Source organism: Mauremys mutica, chromosome 1 (assembly GCF_020497125.1).
Source record: "Mauremys mutica isolate MM-2020 ecotype Southern chromosome 1, ASM2049712v1, whole genome shotgun sequence".
Lineage (NCBI taxonomy): Eukaryota > Metazoa > Chordata > Testudines > Geoemydidae > Mauremys > Mauremys mutica.
Window position 1 is genome coordinate 124,089,997 of NC_059072.1, and position 22,129 is coordinate 124,112,125.

At 45.2% G+C, this 22,129-nt stretch overlaps 1 protein-coding gene across 4 annotated transcripts in view; it reads right to left on the reverse strand.

The window, feature by feature from the left end:
• Positions 1–22,129, reverse strand: part of A4GALT (alpha 1,4-galactosyltransferase (P blood group)) — a 91,654-nt gene that overhangs the window by 31,355 nt on the left and 38,170 nt on the right. For 2 of the 4 annotated variants that reach the window (XM_044994409.1, XM_044994406.1), the window contains one exon: positions 9,282–10,727. The exons of 1 other annotated variant lie outside the window; for it this stretch is intronic. In XM_044994409.1, coding sequence (XP_044850344.1) covers positions 9,605–10,678 — 1,074 coding nt within the window. In that variant the 5' untranslated portion in view covers positions 10,679–10,727 and the 3' untranslated portion in view covers positions 9,282–9,604. Of the gene's footprint in view, positions 1–9,281; positions 10,728–14,052; positions 14,245–22,129 lie in introns of those variants that run through there. One more of the 4 variants, XM_044994399.1, reaches the window with a different exon arrangement.

Here is a 22,129-nt window from a genome sequence, read left to right on the forward strand (position 1 = left end):
AGTGGCATAGAGAGTACGCTTCTAAAGTTTGCAGCTGATACCAAGCTGGGAGGAGGGGTTGCAAGTGCAGGATTAAAATACAAAATGATCCTGATGGAGTGGAGAAATGGTCTAGGTGAAATTCAATAAGGACAAATGCAAAGTTCTGCACTTAGGAAGGAACAATTAGTTACATACAGTGGCGGATTAGCCACTGGGCCTATGGGGCCCGTGCCCAGGGGCCCCAGCCAACTGGGGGCCCTGGGCAGGTAGGGAGAGCCCCCATGCCCAGACCCTGCTCCTGAGCAACAATGCCAGATGTGTGGGGTGGGCCTGGTGGGGGGGGGGAAGCCCCCAGCATCCTCCAATCTTGGCAGAAGCCAGGGAAGCTCCCTGCGCCCCCCCAACCTTGTCCTTGGCAGAAGCCGGGGGCAGCAGGGGAAGCCTCATGTGCCCTGACCCCATCCCCAGCAGAAGCCAGGGGGCAGCAGAGGAAGCCGCCAGCGCCTCCCACCCCATCTGCCAGGGGGCAGCAGGGGAAGCACCAACACTGGGACCCCTGCTATGGCCCTGGGACTGGAGGAGCTCTCGCTACCTGCTGAGGCCTCAGGGTTAGGGAAGTTCTCACTCCTCGCTGCAGCCTAGAGCTGCAACAGGGGGACAGAGCATCTTTGGGCCACAGTTGGGGGGGACGAATGGGGAGGACAGGGGAACAGAGGCAGGGCCCCAGGGAAGGGGCAGAAAGGGATGGGGCCATGGGCAGGTCACATGTAGAGGGGTGGAACAGGGGCAAGACCACAGGTGGAATGGGTGGGGAGGGAGCCCTCACTTGCTCTAGCCCCAGCCCCATGAATCAACCTCTAGTTGCACACATACAAAATGGGAAATGACTGCCTAGGTAGGAGTACTGCAGAAAGGGAGCTGGGGGCTATAGTGGATCACAAGCTACATGAGTATCAACTGTGTGACACTGTTGCAAATTAAGCAAACATCATTCTTGGACTTATTAACAGGAGTGTCGTAAGCAAGACATGAGACATAATTCTTGACCTGTACGCCACATGGATTGGGTCTCAACTGGAATATTGTGTCCAGGTCTGGGCACCACCATTTCAGGAAAGATGTGGAGAAATTGGAGAAAGTCCAGAGGAGAGCAACAAAAATTATTAAAGGTCTAGAAAATGTGACCGATGAGGAAAGACTGAAAAAATAGTACATAAAAGTAAATAAATGATTGTTACAAGGAGAAGGATGAAAAATTGTTCTCCTCAGCTTTTCAGGATAGGCAAGAATCAATGGGCTTAAACTGCAGTAAGGGAGGTTTAGATTGGACATTAGGAAAATCTTCCCATCAGGGTAATTAAGCACTGGAACAAATTGCCCAGGGAGGTTGTGGAATCTCCATCATTGGAGGTTTTTAGGAACATGCTAGACAAACACCTGTCATGAACGGTCTAGTTATTATGTAGTCCTGCCTTGAGTGCAGGGAACTTCACTAGATGACCTACTGAGGTCCCTTCCAGTCCATGATAGTTTCTATCAATTTGTCCAGTATTAAAGTTAGGCTTACGGTCCTATAAATGCCAGGTTTGCCTCTGGAGCCCATTTTTTAAAAATTGGTGTTGCATTAGCTACCTTCCAATCATCTGGTACAGAGGTTGTTTCAGCAATAAGTTATATACTCCTATTACTAGCTCTGCAATTTCATATTTGAGGTCCTTCAGAACTCTTGGGTGAATACCGTCTGGTCCTGGTGATTTATTACTGTTGAATTTATCAGTTTGTTCTAAAACCTCTTCTACTGACACATCAATGCGGTACAATACTTCAGATTTGTCACTAGGGTTGCCAGGCGTCCAGTTTTCGACAGGAATGCCCAGTTGAAAAGGGACCCTGGTGACTCCAGTTGGCACCACTGACCGGGCCATCAAAAGTGCAGTTGGCAGTGCAGTGGGGGCCCGTGGCTAAGACAGGGTCCCTGCCTTCTCAACTCCACATGGCTCTTGGATGCAGCTGCATGGGTGGCAAGGGAGGTTCTGCATGCTGTCCCCGACCCAGTGCTGGCTCCACAGCTCCCAGTGGCTGGGAATTGCAACCAATGAGAGCTGTGAGGATGGTGCCTGTGGGCACGAGGACAGCATGCGGAGCATCCCTGGCCACCCATGTGCCTAGCGGGGCTGGGGTCTGCCTCTTGGGAGCCACAATAAGTGTTGCTGGGACCCTGCACCCCAATCCCCTGCCCCAGCCCAGAGTCCCCTCCTGCATCCCAAACCTCTCATTCCTGGCCCCACCACAGAGCCTACACCCCCCAGCCAGAGCCCTCACCCTCCTGCACCCCAACCCCCTGCTCTAGCTTGGTGAAAGTGAGTGAGGGTGGTGGAAAGCAAGTGACAGAGGGAGGGGAGATGGAGCGAGCAGGGGCAGGGCCTCGGAGAAGGGATGGGGCCTCAGAGAAGGGGGCGGGACAGCGGTGTACAGTTTTGTGCCATTAGAAAGTTGGCAAGCCTATTTGTCAACCCAAAAGAATAGCTCTGCTGTGTGCATCTCCCCCACATTTTCTTCAGTAAGGACAGATGTGTAGAGTTCATTTAGCTTCTCCGCAATGGTCTTGTCTTCCTTTAAAGCTCACATGGGGTTAATTTGACAAGGGATACAGCTCCATCATAAAGGTAAACAGAATTTGCGATATGGATAGTTTCCCCATTATATTTCCTCACCTGGATTTTCTCAGTCCTCCGTGGGCAGCAGTTTCACCTTGTTAAAAAGGTCACTATCTCTAATGTCAGAACCACAAAGACCTCAATCAAGCAACAGTCAGAGGTGATCCATTGCTTCCCATCCTTAGAAGAAGAGACAAGGAGGCGAGGTAATATTTTTTACTGGACCAACTTCTGTTGGTGAAAGAGGCAAGCTTTCAAGCAACACAGAGCTCTTCCTCAGGTCTGGGAAGAGCTCTGTGTCACCTGAAAGCTTGTCATTCTCTCCTCTACAGAAGTTGGTCCAATAAAAGACATTACCTCACCCCTCTTGTCTCTCTAATATCTGGGACACACAGCTACACCACCACGGCATACAATTAAAAGAAGAACGTTACTATTTAGTATTGAAACAACATGTTTAATATTTGCACATTAAAAGTGAAATCTGTTCCCTTCATTCATGATTCAGTGTGGTCACAGTAAAACTTCAGTCACTTTGCTATTAGTAACATGATTTGAACATACTGGAAATGATTTTATCATCAGATACACTTTCGGGAACAACAGAACACACAAGCTGCCATTGCAAAGCTAGAGAAATAAAGCTGAGCTAGTATTTAATAATTGAAAACTTGTTATCAGGTATTTGTATATTGGCGCTGGGGTTGGGTGTTTATAAACCTGCCAATTTCACTGCCTATCTGAACCTCAGCAGGATACAAGACAAACCTGGGAGCTACATATTTCATTTTGCAAATAAGTCAGTTTGGGGATCAAAATGACAGTACTGGTGCACAAGGTCCTTTATTCATCCATTGCCTTACTCAAAAAACATTGAAGTCACTGGAAAGACTCCCCTTGACTTCAACAGGCTTTGGATCAGGTCCACAAATATAGGTAGGGCAATGGAAGTGCAAACTTTCCACTATTAAGACTAAGAGGGTGGTCGGTGCTAATTTAGGGCCCTGATTATTGACCTCACTGATAAGAGTAGTGTAAATTGCAATACAGTTTCTTATGGTGTGGATCTGTCCATTTTCTGGACCAAGATCACCAAGCTTATTTTACATAGGTTACCAAATAAATAGTCATTTTGTATGGTCATCATAACGCTGGATAGAGAACAGGAGCTGAATATTTTGCACTGACATTACCAACTGCCTACGCATCCAGCCTGCATGCCGTAATTTATATCTTAAAAATTGCTTAAACTAGGCTAGTCTAATGCTATTTCAACACTGCTAAATGTAATCAAGTTGTTTCTAGTGATAAGATGAAAATTTCTTGTCTAGACAATAACATGCAGATTACATAAATTTTCCAACAATCACTTGAAAAACAAAATGAAACTTTTTTTTGTAGAAACATGAAATAAAAAGGTAAAAATTACATTTATTTTCCCCCCATAAACATTGAACAATAGGAAAAGGCCAAAGGCTGCTTTGGTTTCTCTCTTTTAAGAAGAGGATGAATCTCTGAAAAGGCATCAAATGGCATAAATCCAGACAACAGCAGCACTAATTCTTGATTTTAAAAATATGCCAGGATTTCTACTTAGGACCTCTGGCAATAAAAATGGTGCCTGTGGTCTCTATCCATGCCAAAAACAAAACAAAAAAAATTTTTTAAAGCTTTTTTCACCCCAGAGGGTGCTGCAATATTGCAGGAGCTTCCTTTGCCTAGAAGCGAAAATCCTGACCCAGGTTGCCTTGTAAAGACAGTACCCTGAAAAAGGTGAGAAAAGATCACAGTGAACTGTTGATCTCTACCTTCGATTATCAGTGCAAGTCCTGGCTACAGCTTAAAGAAAGTTCCCACCGGTTTCCATATCTCAGTGCAAGCTAAGTAACAGGAGCACCAGTTAAATTTTGACAGTCTTCAGGGAAAGACATAGATGCTTGCTTATCTGACTAACAAAAGGTCACAGTGGATCGCTTCCAGCTTATTTTGAACTTTTTTTTAAAACCACAACCAAATTTTCCCTTTCCCTTCTCGATGATGGATTCTTCCACATTGAACTGCATTTGGCTGGTGCTTCAGACAACATTACAGCTTATTAGAGCTGGTTGGGAGCCACAATTTTCATTCTGCAGGAGAGTCTGACAAAAAAAAATTGCTCCAAACCAAAACGAAAAGCCAAAATTTTGTAGATTCCTGTGAACCAAAAATCAAGAAGGGGGAAAAAAAATCAACTTGGGACCATCTAAACATTTAATTTCAATAGCTTTGAAATGTTTCATCAATGTAAAAACATTTCATTTTAAAAGTGTCATTTCAATTCATTTTGTTGTGACTTTTATACCATATTAAAATGTTACATATATGTATTTTAATATAATACCAAAAGCCAAAAACAACAACAAAAATCAAACTTACTCTGAACACAAATTGTTTTGACTTTTACCCACTGCAAAATTTAATCAAAAATCTGTATGTTCCTGCAAAAAGTTTTGATTTAGTCAAAACTGCATTATGACAGAAGAGTGTTCTATCCAATTTTTTTTTCTAAACCAGATCTATTTAACCCTTGAGGCGGGACAATAGGGGCAAATGGCTCCAATACAACCACTACTGGCTCAAGTCTGTTTCCTCATGCATGGATGAGAGAGGGATATTGTATTCATTTTCCTCAAAATGGAAAAGGAAACACCAGGCAAATGAAACATTTGAATTCCACTGGGCACCCCTTTTATCTGTATGATCAGTACCACTAAGGCAGCAGTCAGAATGGAGATATTCAAGGCACGTGATCCTTAATGTGCAAAGGACTTTATTATGCATTTCACTGCAGACTAGATTGGCCTCTTCCTTTAGCCTGATATTAAGCTGCCATGAATCAACAACGTTCCACTCAAATCCTAAATTTAGAATTTTCCTAACATACTGCAAGCTAATCTGCCAGGACACAACTGACGCAACTTCCCATGTTCTACTAGGACAGAGGGACTCCCTCCCAATTTAACAACTGACCTCTATTCTATTTACAGCAGTGGAGAGAACATGGGATTAGTGCAAAGCTCTTTATGCAGTTTGCAAGTTGCAGAGAAATAGGCCATTCTATGAAAAGGCACTTTTTCACATAAGCAGTGCTATATTTTACATGAAATTCAGAGGCAACGAGTGTGACCAAATAAAGTGCACACTTTGTGATGCAGCCTGACCAAAAGAAGTCTATGCCTTGACCATTAAGCTGTCCCTGGCTCAGCTAACATTTCATTGCTCAGCTGGACTGAGGCCAAGTAAAAGAGAAATACTAGGAATAGGATACCATACTACCCAGACCAGGGATCTGTTCCAACCTGGCAATTTCTTGCATTTCTATCCATTTATATGGACAGGAATAGCAGCTGCACTGACAAGCTGGAAAAAAAACACAAGGGCTATCACCGCTAATGTCTCAGATATAAAATGTTCATGAGGTAGGGCTCAGGAAGATCCCCAGCATATAGTGTTGCAAAGTTACAATGGGTACGCAGTTTGCCTTCCTCTGAAATAGCCAACATTGGCTCCAGTGGCTGGGAGACAGGATACCGTCATACAGCAGCCCCATGGGCTGTGTAAGAACACAGTTCCTATGCTCTTAGACATTGTTGGGTTTTGGTAAGTACACACTTTTCAAAAATAAAAAAAATAAAAAAAATGTGTGTATTCTGAAGTGCTCAGGGTTGAGGACTGAGGGGAAACCAACAAGATCAAAATGACTTTAAGACACAGGAAAAGGAGAGTAAAGCTAAGAACGTGACCTAAGGTTGAGAGAGAAAAATAAACCACACCTGATTATTCATAGCCTTGTGAAGTGAGGGGGATGAGTTCCATAGTAGGTTAGGGTCCTTTTGCTCTGCTGTTTGTGTCATTGGGGTGGTTGCAAGTAAACAGAGAAAGAAAAAGAAAAAGGAAGAAAGAAAGATTTTGGCCTGCTATGCTTCAGGCTGTCTTTTGTTTTATACATATCTTTGGCTCAGCTGAGCAAATCTGTGCTTGCTTGTGGTTGAGCTGGGAAGCTGAAAAAGCCCCGAAGCAGCTGCACACTTGAAGGTCAGACAGAGCCAGAGCAGTCAGCAGTGTTGGTCGAATCACGACTTAGAGCAGTTTTCCAGAAGTGCCAGATGATACCATCCCATTAGGATTCAGCATTAGTCATGTTCATGAAATGGAGCTCTGGATCAGCCACTGTCCCTGAACATCAGAAAAGCTTATTTTTAGATCTGAAGTTAATAGCCCAAGCCCATCTTTATTCAAAAGAAAACCAACTGTTTAAGGCTCAGACAAGGTGTTTAAAATATTTTATAGTACTATGGTTTCCATTACAGAGTACAGGGTAGGAGACGGATGATGCTCCACTCGCCCATGACAACCCCATCTCAGCACGTCTGTGGCCCTGGGTGACCCCTCTTACTATAAATCTTGTTTTAGAGTGCATGTGCACTGAGACTGACATGTTAACTGGCAGCCTGCCTCCCTTATAGCTATTAATGCTTCTTTGTCAGTTCAGTTGTGCTCCAAATCATGCTATAGACTCCCAGCTGAATCAAAGAGCAGGAAGAAGTGGTGGTCAAGACAGAGAAAGGCAGCACATTTTTTCCCATTGTGGAGGCTACAGTTGAATCCAACTTAACCAGTAAAAGCCCATTCCTGCAAGGTGCTGAGTGCCTCCTGTGAGATTCTAAGTTTTTTCAGCTCCCCTTCACTTCACAGGCGATGTTCAGTCTCTTGCAGTGTCAGGTCTCAAGATCAGAGACAGACAGGTGGGTGGGTGGTGAGTTAAAGGCAGGAGAGGTGCCCTGTGTTGGTAGCAGCAGAAACTTCAAATGAAGGCTCGAAAGCTGGGAGATGGAGCAGCAAAATTTCTCTCCCACCCAATGCTTCCCCCTCCTTTCCAAAATATATCACCACTTTATTCTACCTGACCCTTTCAGCAACAAGTCCCTTCAATGTTGCAAAAAAGCCATCCCCTTCATTGCCCTTCATCACTGCTACACTCCCCCTGACAGGTCTGTTGGCAGCTCATCTCTGCCTTCACACAGAGCAAGTACTGTAGTTCACTAATGTTGTGATGCTAACACGATCCCATTAGTAACAGCACACAGCTACAATCTGTTGTGTAAGAAAGGAAATATAGAATTCATCATTTATTTTACACTGAGTTTATGGAAACTGGAATTTCCTGTCAAAAGTCCCAAAGCTTTCATGGTCTCTCCTTGGGCTCATCCCAGTGCTGGGAGTCTGCAAAGACACAACTTTTTCCACAACATAAACTGTCTCCCCTCCACATCAGTTAGGAAGAGTCTGAGAGCCACTGATGCTTTCAGTAGCATTTATTCAGGGCTCAAAGAAGACCCCTGCACTTCCAGGCTACTTTCTGTGCCAGAAATAGCAGCAGAATGCCACAGAAGATTTGAAAGTGTAAGAAGCAGGATCTTTCCGTTCCGGTGCTAAAGTGAGGTTCAGAAAAACCTAGGTTCAACTCCCAGTTCTGCCATGCATTTCCTATGTGATCTTGGGCAAGGAGCTTCGGCCCAGATCCTCAGAGGTATTTAGGCAACTAACTCCCATCCTTAATCTCTCTGTCTCTCGGTTCTCCATCTGTAAAATAGGAGAGTGGTACTTCCCTGCCTCTCCATGGTGTTGTAAGAATAAAATGATTAATAGTTGCTCAGATACTACTGTGATGGAGATGGGTGGGGAGAGTTGCAGTGGGTGTACGCACATAAATCCACAGATCATTCCAACAAAAGGAAGTGACATTTTACAGCTCTCCAATCAGAAGACAGACAAGACATAATTTGGACACACCCATCACTTGCATCTTCATAGCATATTAATTCTGACCCTCATTTAAAATAAAAAAAGTTTGTCCAATGGCTGCTTAGAAGTTTTAATTAAAAAAAAACAATACACCTTTGGACAAACCCTGAATTCCTTACACAGTCAAACCTCACGCTGGAGACAATGGGAATTTGCCCCATTAAGAACTGAGCAAGGACTATATAGCACATGGCTCCTTGTTCACACAGCAGTGTCCCATTAAAGCTTTGTAAAATAAAAGCTGGAACATGTGGAAGTTCCATTCAGCCACTGGTTTCTGCAGTAAGAAAAAAAAAAGTTTAAAAATAAAATCTGACCTTTCTTTCTTCTCTCATCTTCCTTATTCCCTTCCCTGGCTGCATTTTCTGATCCTCCTTTTAACGTCTTCCTCAATTCATCTTCCCTCTACTTCCCACACTTTATTTCTTAGAAAATATTTGGGAGTTCACAAGAATCAACCAATGACCTGGGTCCAGCTTTTCATTTATACCAAGGCCTCTTTATGCCCTGTTGGCAGAATAAAAACTGTTTACTCTCACTTTAAAACCTCTTTATGCTGTCAGAGTGTTGTAACATTTACTTCCATCTTAAGCAGGGGCAGCTCTAGATATTTTGCTGCCCCAAGCACGGCAGGCCGGCTGCCTTCGGCGGCTTGCCTGCGGGAGGTCCCCAGTCCTGCGGATTTGGCGGCACGCCTGCAGGAGGTCCGCCAAAGCTGCGGGACCAGCGGACCCTCTGCAGGCATGCCGCCAAAGGCAACCTGCCTGCCGCCCTCACGGCGACCAGCAGAGCGCCCCCCGCGGCTTGCCGCCCCAGGCACGTGCTTGGCATGCTGGTGCCTGGAGCTGCCCCTGATCTTAAGGTCCCTTTACACAGCCAGAGTAGTAAGGAAAGGAAGGAAAGCGAGATAAGCACTGCTCAGTCTTTAGTTAACTCCTGTGTTCAACCTACATTCAGCCTGCTCTACATTTATCTTTGAATTTCACTACATCACACCGCCTGGTGATTGATGATTCACAGAGATATAAGCGCTTTCAAATGTACATTTTTGCTTGGAAGGCTGAACAGTTTTGGCTACTTCCTTTGTTCAGTTAGGTGACAGGTGGGTCAATCAATTCCTTTCAAAAATACTTCTTCATTATCCCATATGTTGAAGGACAGTAATGAGAATGCAGCTGAGCCAGCAAAGCTTTTGAGGTGATCTCAAATCTTGTCCCTTGACTCTTTTTATTCCAAATATGCACCGCGTAGGTGTTCTTGAAGAGTCTGTGAAGCTCTGAAGAGCTGACCACTTCAAAGTACTTCTTCCAGTCCTGCCAGCGGATGGGATAAAAGGCTTCTCTGGGAAGAGTACTGACTCCTTTACAGCTTTTACTGCTCCGGAGACTCCTGATAGAGCACCATTTTTTGAAAACACGGGTTAAAAGCTGTGGGCCCTGGTGCCCCCAGATCCAGCCATTGTAATTATCCACATAGTCCTGCATGCAAAGCTCTATGAACTTGTGTTTGGCTTCAAAAGAGAGAAAAGCCCCATTCAATACATATTTGGACTGGGTTCCAAGAGCATTGGTGAGGTTCTTTAAGTTCTTAAGGACTATGAAGTCTGTGTCTAAGTAGATACCCCCAAATTTCCACATGATAGCAATTCTACAGGCATCAGAAAGTATGGGTAAGAAATAAGGCTCCCATCTGTGCTGGGCCACCAAATACCAGTCAGCTAGAGGGGTACCAGAGAAAAGGTCATTCAAGTCCAGTGGCCGGATTTCCACATTAGGGAAGCAGCTCAGCAGGGAGAAGCCCCAGTGTTTTGGAAGAGTGAAATTTCTGTTTGCCAAGCCCTTCATAAGGATGACAACTTTGGTCTCAGGGTGAGCCCTGGCTGCTGATTCCACAGAGCACATAAAGAGAAAACTTGGGTTGGTTTTTTCTGAGGTCTCCACAAAAAATATATCCCCAGGCGGTGGAGGTGGCCTGCCAGATACAGCCGGGGGAGGAGAAGGCACAGATCGAGGACATTTGACTTCCAGAGGCAAGCCATAGAGCAGACGCTTGCCTTTGGCGTCCTCGGTGATTTTCCAGTAAAACATTATGGAGACAAAGGACATGAACTTGAAGGTGATGATAAACACAGCCCAGAGCTTGTGGTTCATCACCACCCTGCTTAGCTGTAGCACGCAGATGGGCGTTTTGTACATTTTTGCCTCTACCCCAGGGCCTTGTTTTTCCAATAAAAAATAGGGTGATCTGGAAAAAAAATAAAAGGAAATTATTAAACACAAAAGACAATAGAAACAGTGAACATTAATCCATATTTTGTAACCTTATGCAAGTATATATTTTTGACTTTCACGATACACTGGCTTATTTTATTAATCACCATTGTTATTTATTTGTATTGTAGCAGCATCCAGGGGCCTCAATCAGAAACTGCAGCCCTATTGTGCTAGGCGCTTTATGAAACATATAACCAGGCGACAGTCCATGCTCCCTTTAACACCATGCCGCCAAATTCTGCCCTCTGTTTACACCCATGCAACTATATGGATTTCAGTGGGGTTGTGTGGAGCAGAATTTGGCCCCAAACTAGCTTTTTCTTTCACTTCAGGCCACACTCTTGATCAGACTAATGTAGTAATGATTCTAGAGAGCTGAGAATTGGGATGGACTGTCTCTGTAGGGCTGCCGTCCAAGCAATCCTAGAGCCCTGGGAAAAGGCTGGGTGTGGAGAAGCTGCAATTGTTAGGGCAGGATGTTGATTACTTAGTAAGGACAAGGACAGTCATTTCCTGACTCTGATTGCTCGAGTGAAGCCAACCATGGTAACATGTTCCTCTCACGAGATCCCAACTGCTAGTCTGGCAAAACATACAATGATCTTCGCTGATCGTATTCTGCTTTCTCATTCCCTTGTGACGCCCCACTGTGCTGTTTTATTGTTACAAAGTCCCACAAACATAGAATCCTGTGGCACCTTATAGACTAACAGACGTTTTGCAGCATGAGCTTTCGTGGGTGAATACCCACTTCTTGGAACTAGGGATGCTGGGGGTGCTGCTACAGGGCTTACAGGTTGGGTCTATGGCTCTCAATAGCCCCCACTATACAAATTGTTCCAGCGCCTCTGCACACAATGTGAGAGAATTATCCAGATTGCCCTCGCACTTCTGGCTCTGCTCCACTCTCGTCTGCTCCCTGATTTAATATTTAGACCTTTCCAATGAAAATATCTAAATCAGAATTTCACCTCCCCCTTCACAACACAGGCCTATGCTCCCGTACCCTCGCTTTTACCAAGACCATCCTCCGGGATGGAAGGGGAAACAACCAGTGCCCTTTTCCCTTTCCCTGCACCCTATCAGGGCCTATACCTCCCTCTGGAGTATGTGGGGGAAGCCTGTCTACCATCACAGTCTGCAGTTGGACCAGGGTACATTACTGCTGTCCCGCTGTTATTAGCCCCATCACGTTCTGGCCTGGGGCCGAGTCATTCCTCCGAGTTCACTGGACAGGATTTCCTGCCATTCAGCAAGTGAAGTTATTTGATCTGCCCAGACTATTCTACTAGGCAGTTTATTTTACCCTCTTCTGATTTACATAGTGTGGCAAAACTCTGGCTTTGCCTTGGGGGGTCCTGCTCTTCTAGGTGGTTAGGGCTTGCCTCAGAGGTTTGCTGTGACCCTCAATGTAGCCTCTCTCCCCTCCTAGCTGACTGATTCACCTTCATAATCGGCCAGTCAATGGGTTTGGTGTAAGAGCCCTCTTTAGTCCCTGTCTTCCTTCTCAGGGAGCATTTTTTTTTAGAGGTTGGAGGGAACCTGGGCCTGCCCTCTTCGCCGGGTTCCAGCCCAGGGACCCTAATGGCACTGGCAATGGGTAGTTTTCCTATATTACTGGAGCTATAGCCCTTCCCTGGGCTACTTCCCCAAACGGCCCCTCCTAGCACCTTCCTTGGTACCTGACCATGCTTGTCCGGGGGGGCGGAGGGAGCAAGTGGGGCAATTTGCCCTAGGTCCCGGGCCCCACAGGGGCCCCCACAAGAATACAGTATTCTATAGTATTGCAACTTTTTTTTATGGAATGGCCCCCCAAAATTGCTTTGCCCCAGGCCCCCTGAATCCTCTGGGCAGCCCTGTGCTTGTCCTCCCAGCTCTTTCACTGCACGCCTTCTTTCTCCAAGTCTTCCCGCAACACACCTTCTTACTCCCAGCTCCTACCAGCTGGTCTCTCTGAAGGGGCTTCCTTTTAAACTAGTCCCAGCAGGTTCTAAATGGGCTTCAGGTGATCTGATTAGCCTGTTTCCCTTGATTGCTTCTAATCAGTTCTTAATTGTTTCCAGGTGTCTTATGGAGGCTGCCTGACTTATTTGCTTCTAGCACCTTCCTGACTGCTCTGGGGGCAGCCCCTGCCCTGGTCACTTAGGGAAGAGAAAACTATTCATCCAGTGTCCAGTATGTTTTCCTTCTACCAGACTCCTGCACCCAACCAGTCGGGGTCTTCAGGAATTCGAAGCACCCAGCTCTACCTATTGCATCTGGCAGCATCTAATAAATACCAACAAAGCAGTGCACCTTTGCCTCAGAATTAAACACACTTATCTGAAACATGTCATCTTCCGGATACATTAATGGTAATTGAAGCTGCTGAATAGCAGAAACATTCTTTGCAACAGCTCACCAGCCAGGGGAGTGGTGAAGTGTTGCTGAAGAAGCTAGATTTGGGGGGCAGGGTGGTGGAGATAGATAGCTATGGTATCTGAGCAAAGAGAACAGCAGCTAACAGGAACTGAAAGTGCTGTGAGAAGCAACGTGTTGTTTTCAGCGCTGCCTTCTTGCCAAAAAAAATAAAAATAAAAATGCATCATTGGTAACAGTTGGCTTCGGTTCTCTTTTAAAAACTTTCCATTCTGAATAAATCATTTTAGTCAGTAACACTCGATGGGACTCCTCATTACTAGGGCTGGCTAGAAAACAACTATTTTATTTTTCAGAAATTTTTGAGATCTTTAAAGAGAGTGAAAGACACCACCCAGGCCTCAAAGTGGCCAACAGCCCAGTGGTTAGGACACTCACCTGGGATGGAGAAGACCCACAGTCAGCTTCCACCCCAGCCTGATTCGGAGCAGGGACCCGCCCTAATCAGCAGGCCATTTTCAGTGTCTCCTGTTGGATCTATTCCACTTTGTACAAATAATTACATATCCACTGGGCCAGAAAAAGTGACTTTACAGGCTGGTGATTAAGGCCTGGTCTACAGTGGGGGTGGGGCGGGAGGGGAAAATCGATCTAAGTTACGGTGTCTTCACTGCAGTAAAATTGACTGCTGACGCTCTCCCGTTTACTCCGTCTCTCACCCTGGTGGAATACGGGAGTTGACGGGAGAGCACTCAGCGGTCGATTTATCGCATCCAGACTAGACACGATTGATTCCGTGGGGGTCGATTTATTGCGGCCCATCAATCCAGCGGGTAACGCAGACAAGCCCAAAGACAGCTCTCAGAGATCCTATGCTCACATCTGTACTATAAAGTGAAATGAGTAAACCAGGGCAGAAATGAACAAAATTAACTCACCCAAATTCTTCAGTCTAGAAAGGAACCAATCAGAACTGGACAATCAGGCCTTCGTGTTTCCCCATTTTTCCCAGAAGCATTTGAGATTGTTGAGAAATAGACAAGTTGTTAGAGCTGAGTGAATACAAAGCCAAAAGACAGGGAAAAAAAAAGTTGGTTTTGAATCAACTGCAGCTTAGTTTTTTCCCCTGGCTGAAATAAAAACAAAAAAGATTTCATTTGGGTTGAGCAAAATGACATTTTCCAAGTGAAATTTGATTAGAACTGACATTTGGGGAACAGAACGATTTCTTTCTAGACACAAATATGTCAAAAAGGGCTGTTTTGAAAATGTCGAAATGAACAGTTTTGATATATTTTTTTTTAACCTCCCACTCGTTTTTTTTATTTGGCTGAAGCTATTTGCCAAATGTGACCTAAATTCGCCAACACATTTTGGAGCAACCAAAAACCATTTTTTTTGTGTGTGGGGGGGATGAATTTATTATTTGCTGAAAAATTGTCACTCGGCCATAGCAAGGGTCATATTTTCCACAGTATTAGGTATCAGGCCTACAGGTGCTGGAAATTGACCACACATTCCAGTGTGAGCATGACGTGAAGTGCAATCTGCTAGATAAAACTCATTAAAATGTGACAAGACTACTGTGAACCCAGCAAAAATGTCACTTGTGGAGGATACATTTCCTTTACAATAAACTAACTGCTAGGGGAGACCGTTGACCATTATAATTCTGACATACTTTGTATAGCCAAACCCTATGAATCTGAACAGTTAACAAAAGGAATCATTAGGGACAAAATCAGATCAGAGAAAGGTTGCTTGCAAAATCAAATCCAGTTCTTGCAAAGGAGAATGGATATTTGCAAAGCTAGTGAAGTTTGTGCACAGACAATTAACAGAGAAAAACGTATATTATGTCAAAACTAGGATCAGTGCAGTGTGACGTCACCACTGCTGTCCAGGGTGTTCCAAAGGTGCTTTGTCCACCGTCCTGCTTCTACTGCCTGGATCCTGCCAGGAAAAGGGGAAGCCTTTTTCAGATACCACAAAAAGGTTCCACACCCAGAAGTTCTCTTTTCTTCTTCTCCAGGCAACATGGCTGGAAAAAGGCAGCTTTCACAGGCCTTGTGCTCCAGATGGCAAGGAGGTTTACACTGCTGGGGAGCACCCCTTGATGAGTAAGTTCAGAGAGGTTTTTTTGGGGTGGGGGAGGATGACAGAGAACCCACTACTGCCCAGGCAACCAACTCCTGCCTGGTTTGGTCCCTGTGATGGAAATTAACTGCATGGGGTGGGACGGGGTTGTTTTTGTTTTTAAAGAAATCTCTCTGCCCAACAACTGTCCTGATTGGCTGATGTGATTGCAGAGCTATTGACCATTATCTTTGAAAACTCGTGGCGATCGGGGAGGTCATGGATGATTGGAAAAAGGGGAAATCTAGTGCCTATCTTTAAAAAAGGGAAGGAGGAGAATCTGGGGAACTACAGATTGGCCAGCCTCACCTCAGTCCGCTGAAAAATCATGGAGCAAATCCTCAAGTAATCCATTTTGAAGCACTTGGAGGAGAGGAAGATGATCAGGAACAGTCAACATGGATTCACCAAGGGCCAGTTATGCCTGACAAACCTGATTGCCTTCTATGATGAGATAACTGGCTCTGTGGATATGGGGAAAGCAGGGGATGTGATATACCTTGACTTTAGGAAAGCTTTTCATATAGTCTCCCACAGTATTCTTGCCAGCAAGTTAAAAAGTATGGATTGGATGAATGGACTATAAAGTGGATAGAAAGCTGGCTAGATTGTTGGGCTCAACAGGTGATCAATGGCTCAATGTCTGGTTGGCAGCCAGTATCAAATGGAGTGCCCCAAGGGTCAGTTCTGGGGCCAGTTTTGTTCAACATTTTCATTAATGATCTGGATGATGGGATGGATTGCACCCTCAGCAAGTTCGCAGATGACACTAAGCTGGGGAGAGAGGTAGATGCGCTGGAGGGTAGGGATAGGATCCAGAGTGACCTAGACAAATTGGAGGATTGGGCCAAAAGAAATCTGATAAGGTTCAACAAGGACAAGCGCAGAGTCCTGCACTTAGAACAGAAGAATCCCATACACTGCTACAGGACCGACTGGCTAAGCAGAAAAGGACCTAGGGATTATGTGGACGAGAAGCTAGACATGAGTCAGTCTGCCCTTGCTGCCAAGAAGGCTAATGGCATATTGGGCTGCATTAGTAGGAGCATTGCCAACAGATCAAGGGAAGTGATTATTCTCCTCTATTCGGCACTGGTGAGGTCACATCTGGAGTATTGTGTCCAGTTTTGGTCCCCCCACAACAGAAAGGATGTGGACAAACTGGAGAGAGTCCAGCGGAAGGCAACAAAAATGGTTAGGGGGCTGGAGCCCATGACTTATGAGGAGAGGCTGAGGGGACTGGGCTTATTTAGTCTGCAGAAGAGTGAGGGGGGGATTTGATCGCAGCCTTTGACTACCTGAAAGGGGGTTCCAAAGAGGGGGGAGCTAGGCTGTTCTCAGTGGTGGCAGATGACAGAACAAGGAGTAATGGTCTCAAGATGCAGTGGGGGAGGGTTAGGTTGGATATTAGGAAAAACTATTTCACTAGGAGGGTGGTGAAGCACTGGAATGGGTTACCTAGGGAGGTGGTGGAATCTCCATCCTTAGAGGTTTTTAAGGCCTGGCTTGACAAAGTCCTACCTGGGATGATTTAGTTGGGGTGGGTCCTGCTTTGAGTAGGGGGGTTGGACTAGATGACCTCCTGAGGTTCCCTTCCAACTCTACTCTTCTATGATTCTATGGAACATATTCCCCAAACCTGTTTAAGGTTAAGTCCTCTGACCTCAATCAAATCCTTTCTAAAAAATGTACTTATGCTGTCTTGGGGTACGTCCAGACTACCCGCCGTAACAGCGGGTAGCGATCGATTTATCGGGGATCGATATATCGTGTCTCATCTAGATGTGATATATCAATCCCCCAATGCACTCCCCGTTGACTCCGGAACTCCACCAGAGCGAGCGGCAGTAGCGGAGTCGACAGGGGAGGACGGGGAGGACGGGAGGACGGGAGGTAAGTCGGAATAAGAGACGTCGACTTCAGCTACGGTATTCCCATAGCTGAAGTTGCGTATCTTACATTGACACCCCCCCCCCAGTGTAGACCAGGCCTTGCAAATGAATCCAAAAAAATGCAAATGAACGCTAAAAAAACCAACAACAACAAAATCCATGCACACATGCATAGTTTAATTGACAATTAAGGTTGGATAAGGACACACTAGGCTAACCCAAAACATGAAAAGCATATAAATAAGTAGATAAGGGAAAAAGTCCTTGCCTTCCTTGCCATTTTCACATCGCATACAGTGCTGTCAATAATAAACTTTAATAAGACTTTCACTTCCAGTTCCTCAACAACAGGTCCAGCAAAGTGCAGATCCCAGAGAGCTTTGGGTTTTTTGGTTTTTTTTTTAAATAAACACAAAGCATGTCCAAAAACAGGTGAGACAACCCAGTGAAAAACTGCAACCAAGGGGGTCATTTTGGAACAGTTGCCATCGTTTCTGCATCAAATAGCCATGAAAAATTCAAATAGTGCTCAAAGTTTTGTTCTATACCATTTTATTGAGATTTTTATAAATTAAAGGTTTAAAGCTACTGCTAAACTGAAAATGACCAGTCCCTCCATAAAACACACAAACGCTTGCACACTTTTTTAAAATTAATGAACCCATCAAGCTATACACTTGCCTTACTGCAAAAAAGTATATGATCTTCTTGTCCATCTCATCCTACCCTCTCCCTCGCTTTTCTCTGTTTATCAGTCTTAGTGGTGTCATTTAGAATTTCAACTGATCTCTCTGAGGCAGGGCCCATGTCTTTGCCTGTTTAGTGAGACACTGAGCAAATTTTAAAGTACTTTTAGTTTAATATTAACAAAGTTAAGATCACAGATTCCAATGTTATGGCTGTTTCTGTGTAAGATTAATTAGATGTACCACTGATGTGGTTTCTAGGTTAAAGGTGATGGTGTATATTTGATGCCGTGTACGACTAACAATGTACAAAAGAATCAAGTTTTAAAACACCATATGAAGTCTGGGTAGCAATATGCGTAGAAATATAGAAACCCTGACTACAACCAAGTCTACCATTGGAAGTTTTCCAAAAAGCAAGGGCAGCATCACAGGTAAGTTGCATTATCCTTGTGGCATGCAGATATCTGTAAAAATGTCACACTTGTATGAGCAGATCTCCAAATGCTGGCCCATTGGCTGGTATTAGTCACATTCATAAGAAGCAAAATTTCAATAATGGAAAAAGATTTAACAAGAAAATGGCATTCCTATTTCTCAGATTCCTCTACTTTAGAATGTATCACCAGATCTAACACACGATTAAATTAAGTGTCATGATACATGGAGATATTCTGAATTACCAAATTGGCTATTATTGGATTTTGGCAAATCTGTACATTCTACATTTATCTCTAGCACTGAAAGCAGGGGGGGAAATGCCATTACAAATTTGAAAAACTAAACATATTACTGCTCTTTTTTTCCTTTGGGGCCTGATCCATAGCACTTTGAAGTCAATGGGAGTCTGTCCTCTATTTTGCTGTATTGCAGGCAGAAGATAGTGAAAGACAACAAACATGGTACTCCACAAATGTGGTTTTTACAAGGTTTTTTCAGAGTACAAGCACACTGACAGTGTCCAGCAAAACTACATTAAACAATCAAAGGCAGAAAGTGAAAAAGTTACCGTAGTCACCTAAACAATAGAGGGGATGTAGTTAGGTTGATACAAGTCTCTAAAGGTTACAGTAGCCCCTCCACTTTCATCCCATTTTGTACATTTGAAATGGTTACCTGCTAGTCTAAAATGATGGTGCTTGCATGTGTCTCCTGGCATCTTTTACATTTTGATCACAAGCTCTATTACCTGCAATCTTCTCTTCCCCTGCACCACACAAATAGTCCCGTGAACAACAACTTTTGTATTTCATACTGCATTAGCTTATGTTATTCACTGGTGCATTATGAAATGTTCACAAGGAATCATCATCATCATGATGACAGATAATATCTGATGCATACAGTTGTTCTGCTTATAACAGCATCCAGGGGCTGTGCACGAATGCTGTGCACGAATTTAACAATCATGCTTCGGCAGATGTGGCCTTGAGGAAAACCCCATGCACCCTGGCTGAGTGTCTCCACCAGATAAGAAAGTGCCCAACACAGAGCAAGAAAACATGTTCCGGGAGGTACTGCACTTCTCTAATGCAGAGAAAAGGGAACATAAAGTCTTCATAACAGTTATCAGAGCATAGCAGAGCATGTTCCGAGAGATACTGCACTTCTCTAATGCAGAGAAAAGGGAACATAAAGTCTTCATAACAGTTATCAGAGCATAGCAGAGCAACGCGGGATCCATCCCTTCTCACAAAGTGCGCATCAGAGAAGCTTTGAAAACCAGTTTCATCACGGGCCAGGGTACGGTGTGACTGTTGTGTTTGTTTTTCCTTGATGAAACCCCCCTTCATTGACTCATTCCCTGTAAGCCACCCACCCTCCCCCTTCAATTACCGCTTGCTTCCTAAGAAAATAAAATCACTCGTTTAAAAATCATGTATTCTTTATTAATTAATTATAAAAAGAGAGCGAGAACTGACAAGGTAGCCCGGGTGGGGTTTGGGAGGAGGATAGGAGGGAAGGAAAAGGCCACTAAAAAAATTTCGAAATAATGACAGCCTTTTGGTTGGGCTGTCCACTGGAGTGGAATGGGCGGGTGCACGGAGCCTCCCCCCACGCGTTCTTAGTCGTTTGGTGGGTGAGGAGGCTAAGGAACATGGTGAGGGGGGAGGGCGGTTATACAGGGGCTGCAGCGGCACTCTGTGATCCTGCTGCCATTCCTGAAGCTCCACCAGACGCCGGAGCATGTCCATTTGATCACACAGCAGCCCCAGAGTTGCATCCCGACACCTCAGATCTTCCTGCCGCCACCTCTCATCTCAAGCGTCTCTCCTCTCCTCACGTTCGTCCCTCCTATCCTCACGTTGGTCCCTCCTATCCTCACGGTCACTGGCATCTTTCCTGTACTTTGATACCACGTCCTTCCACTCATTCAGATGAGCTCTTTCATTGCTGGTCACTTCCATGATTTCTGAGAACCTTTCGTCTCGCGTCTTTTTTTTCCCCGCCGCCTTATCTGAGAGATAGCCTTTGGGATGGAGGAGGGAGACTTGAAAAATTTGCAGCTGCAGGAGGGAGGGAAAAAAGGGAGAGAAGTATTTAAAAAGATACATTTTACAGAACAATGGTTATACTCTTTCACGGTGAACAACACTATTCACCTTACATAGCACATGTGATCTCACTACAAGGTCGCATTTTGCATCTTAATATTGAGTGCCTGCGGCTTTGGTGTTATAGATCACAGACGCAGGTCCGGGCATCAGAATTCGGCTTGCATGCGGCCATGGTAAGCCATTGTCTTTTGGCTTCTGCAGCCTTCATATATCCAGCACCCTCCTTTCCCAAATAGCAAGCAAAGCCCATTGAGTGCTGCTTCTTTCCTGTTAATGTGCAGCACAAGAACCGCCCCCATTCAATTCTCTGGGATGATCGCTTTACCCCTCCCCCCACTGCGTGGCTGATAGCAGGGAAGATCCCAGCTAGACAAACGCAAAAAAGCTCAGCGCCAATTCCCCTCCCCTCCCTTCCCCTCCCCCCCGCTTGGCTAAATGCAGGGAAGGATTTCTTTTAAGCCACAGGCAAACAGCCCAACCATCTCTGTCCCCTTAATTAAATTCCTGAATTTCAACCAGGTTACCATGAACGATATCACTCTCCTGAGGATAACACAGCGAGATAAAGAACGGATGTTGCTTGAATGCCAGCAATCACCGGGACCATATGCAGCTAGGCTTTGTCATGCAATGATACCAGATTACTTGCTACATGCATGGCGTGGTCAAGTGTCCTACCATGGAGGACAGAATAAGGCTGCCCTGCCCAGAAACTTTCTGCAAAGGCTTTTGGAGTACCTCCAGGAGAGCTTCATGGAGATGTCCCTGGAGGATTTCCGCTCCATCCCCAGACATGTTAACAGACTTTTTCAGTAACTGTACTGGCTGCGAATGCATCCCAAGTCCTCAGGGCAAATTAATCATTAAAAAATGCTTGCTTTTAAAGCATGTTTTATATTTACAAAAAGGTACACTCACCAGAGGTCCTTTCCATGGCTTCATTGTCTGGGATAGTGGCTTGGGAGGGCTGGAAGGGTAATTCCGTCAGCGTGAGAAAAAGCTGCTGGCTGTTGGGGAGAACGGAGTGCTGTGTGCTCTCGGCAAGCTCGTCCTCCTCTTCCTCATCTTCCCCGTCCGCAGAATCCTCAGGCATGGCTGAGGTTATCACCCCTACCTCGGAATCCACGGACAGGGGTGGGGTAGTGGTGGCGGACCCCCCTAGAATTGCATGCAGCTCAGTGTAGAAGCGGCATGTTTTTGGCCCTGCCCCGGACCTTCCGTTTGCTTCTTTGGTTTTCTGGTAGGCTTGTCTGAGCTCCTTAACTTTCACACGGCACTGTACTGAGTCCCTGGTGTGGCCTCTCTGCATCATGGCCTTGGAATTTTTTTCAATTGTTTTTTCATTTTGTCTTTTGGAACGGAGTTCTGTTAGCATGGAATCCTCTCCCCATACAGCGATCACGTCCAGTACCTCCCGTGCAGTCCATGCTGGAGCTCTTTTTCGATTCTCAGGAGACTGCATTGTTACCTGTGCTGGTGAGCTCTCCACGCTGGCCAAACAGGAAATGAAATTCAAAAGTTTGCGGGGCTTTTCCTGTCTACCTGGCCAGTGCATCTGAGTTCAGATGGCTTTCCAGAGCGGTCACAATGGTGCATTGTGGTATTGGCCTCCGGGCGGTATCCCGTTGAATTGCGGCCACACTAACCCTAATCTGACATGGCAATACCAATTTCAGTGCTACTCCCCTCATCGGGGAGGAGTACAGAAATCAGTTTTAAGAGCCCTTTATATCGATGTAAAGG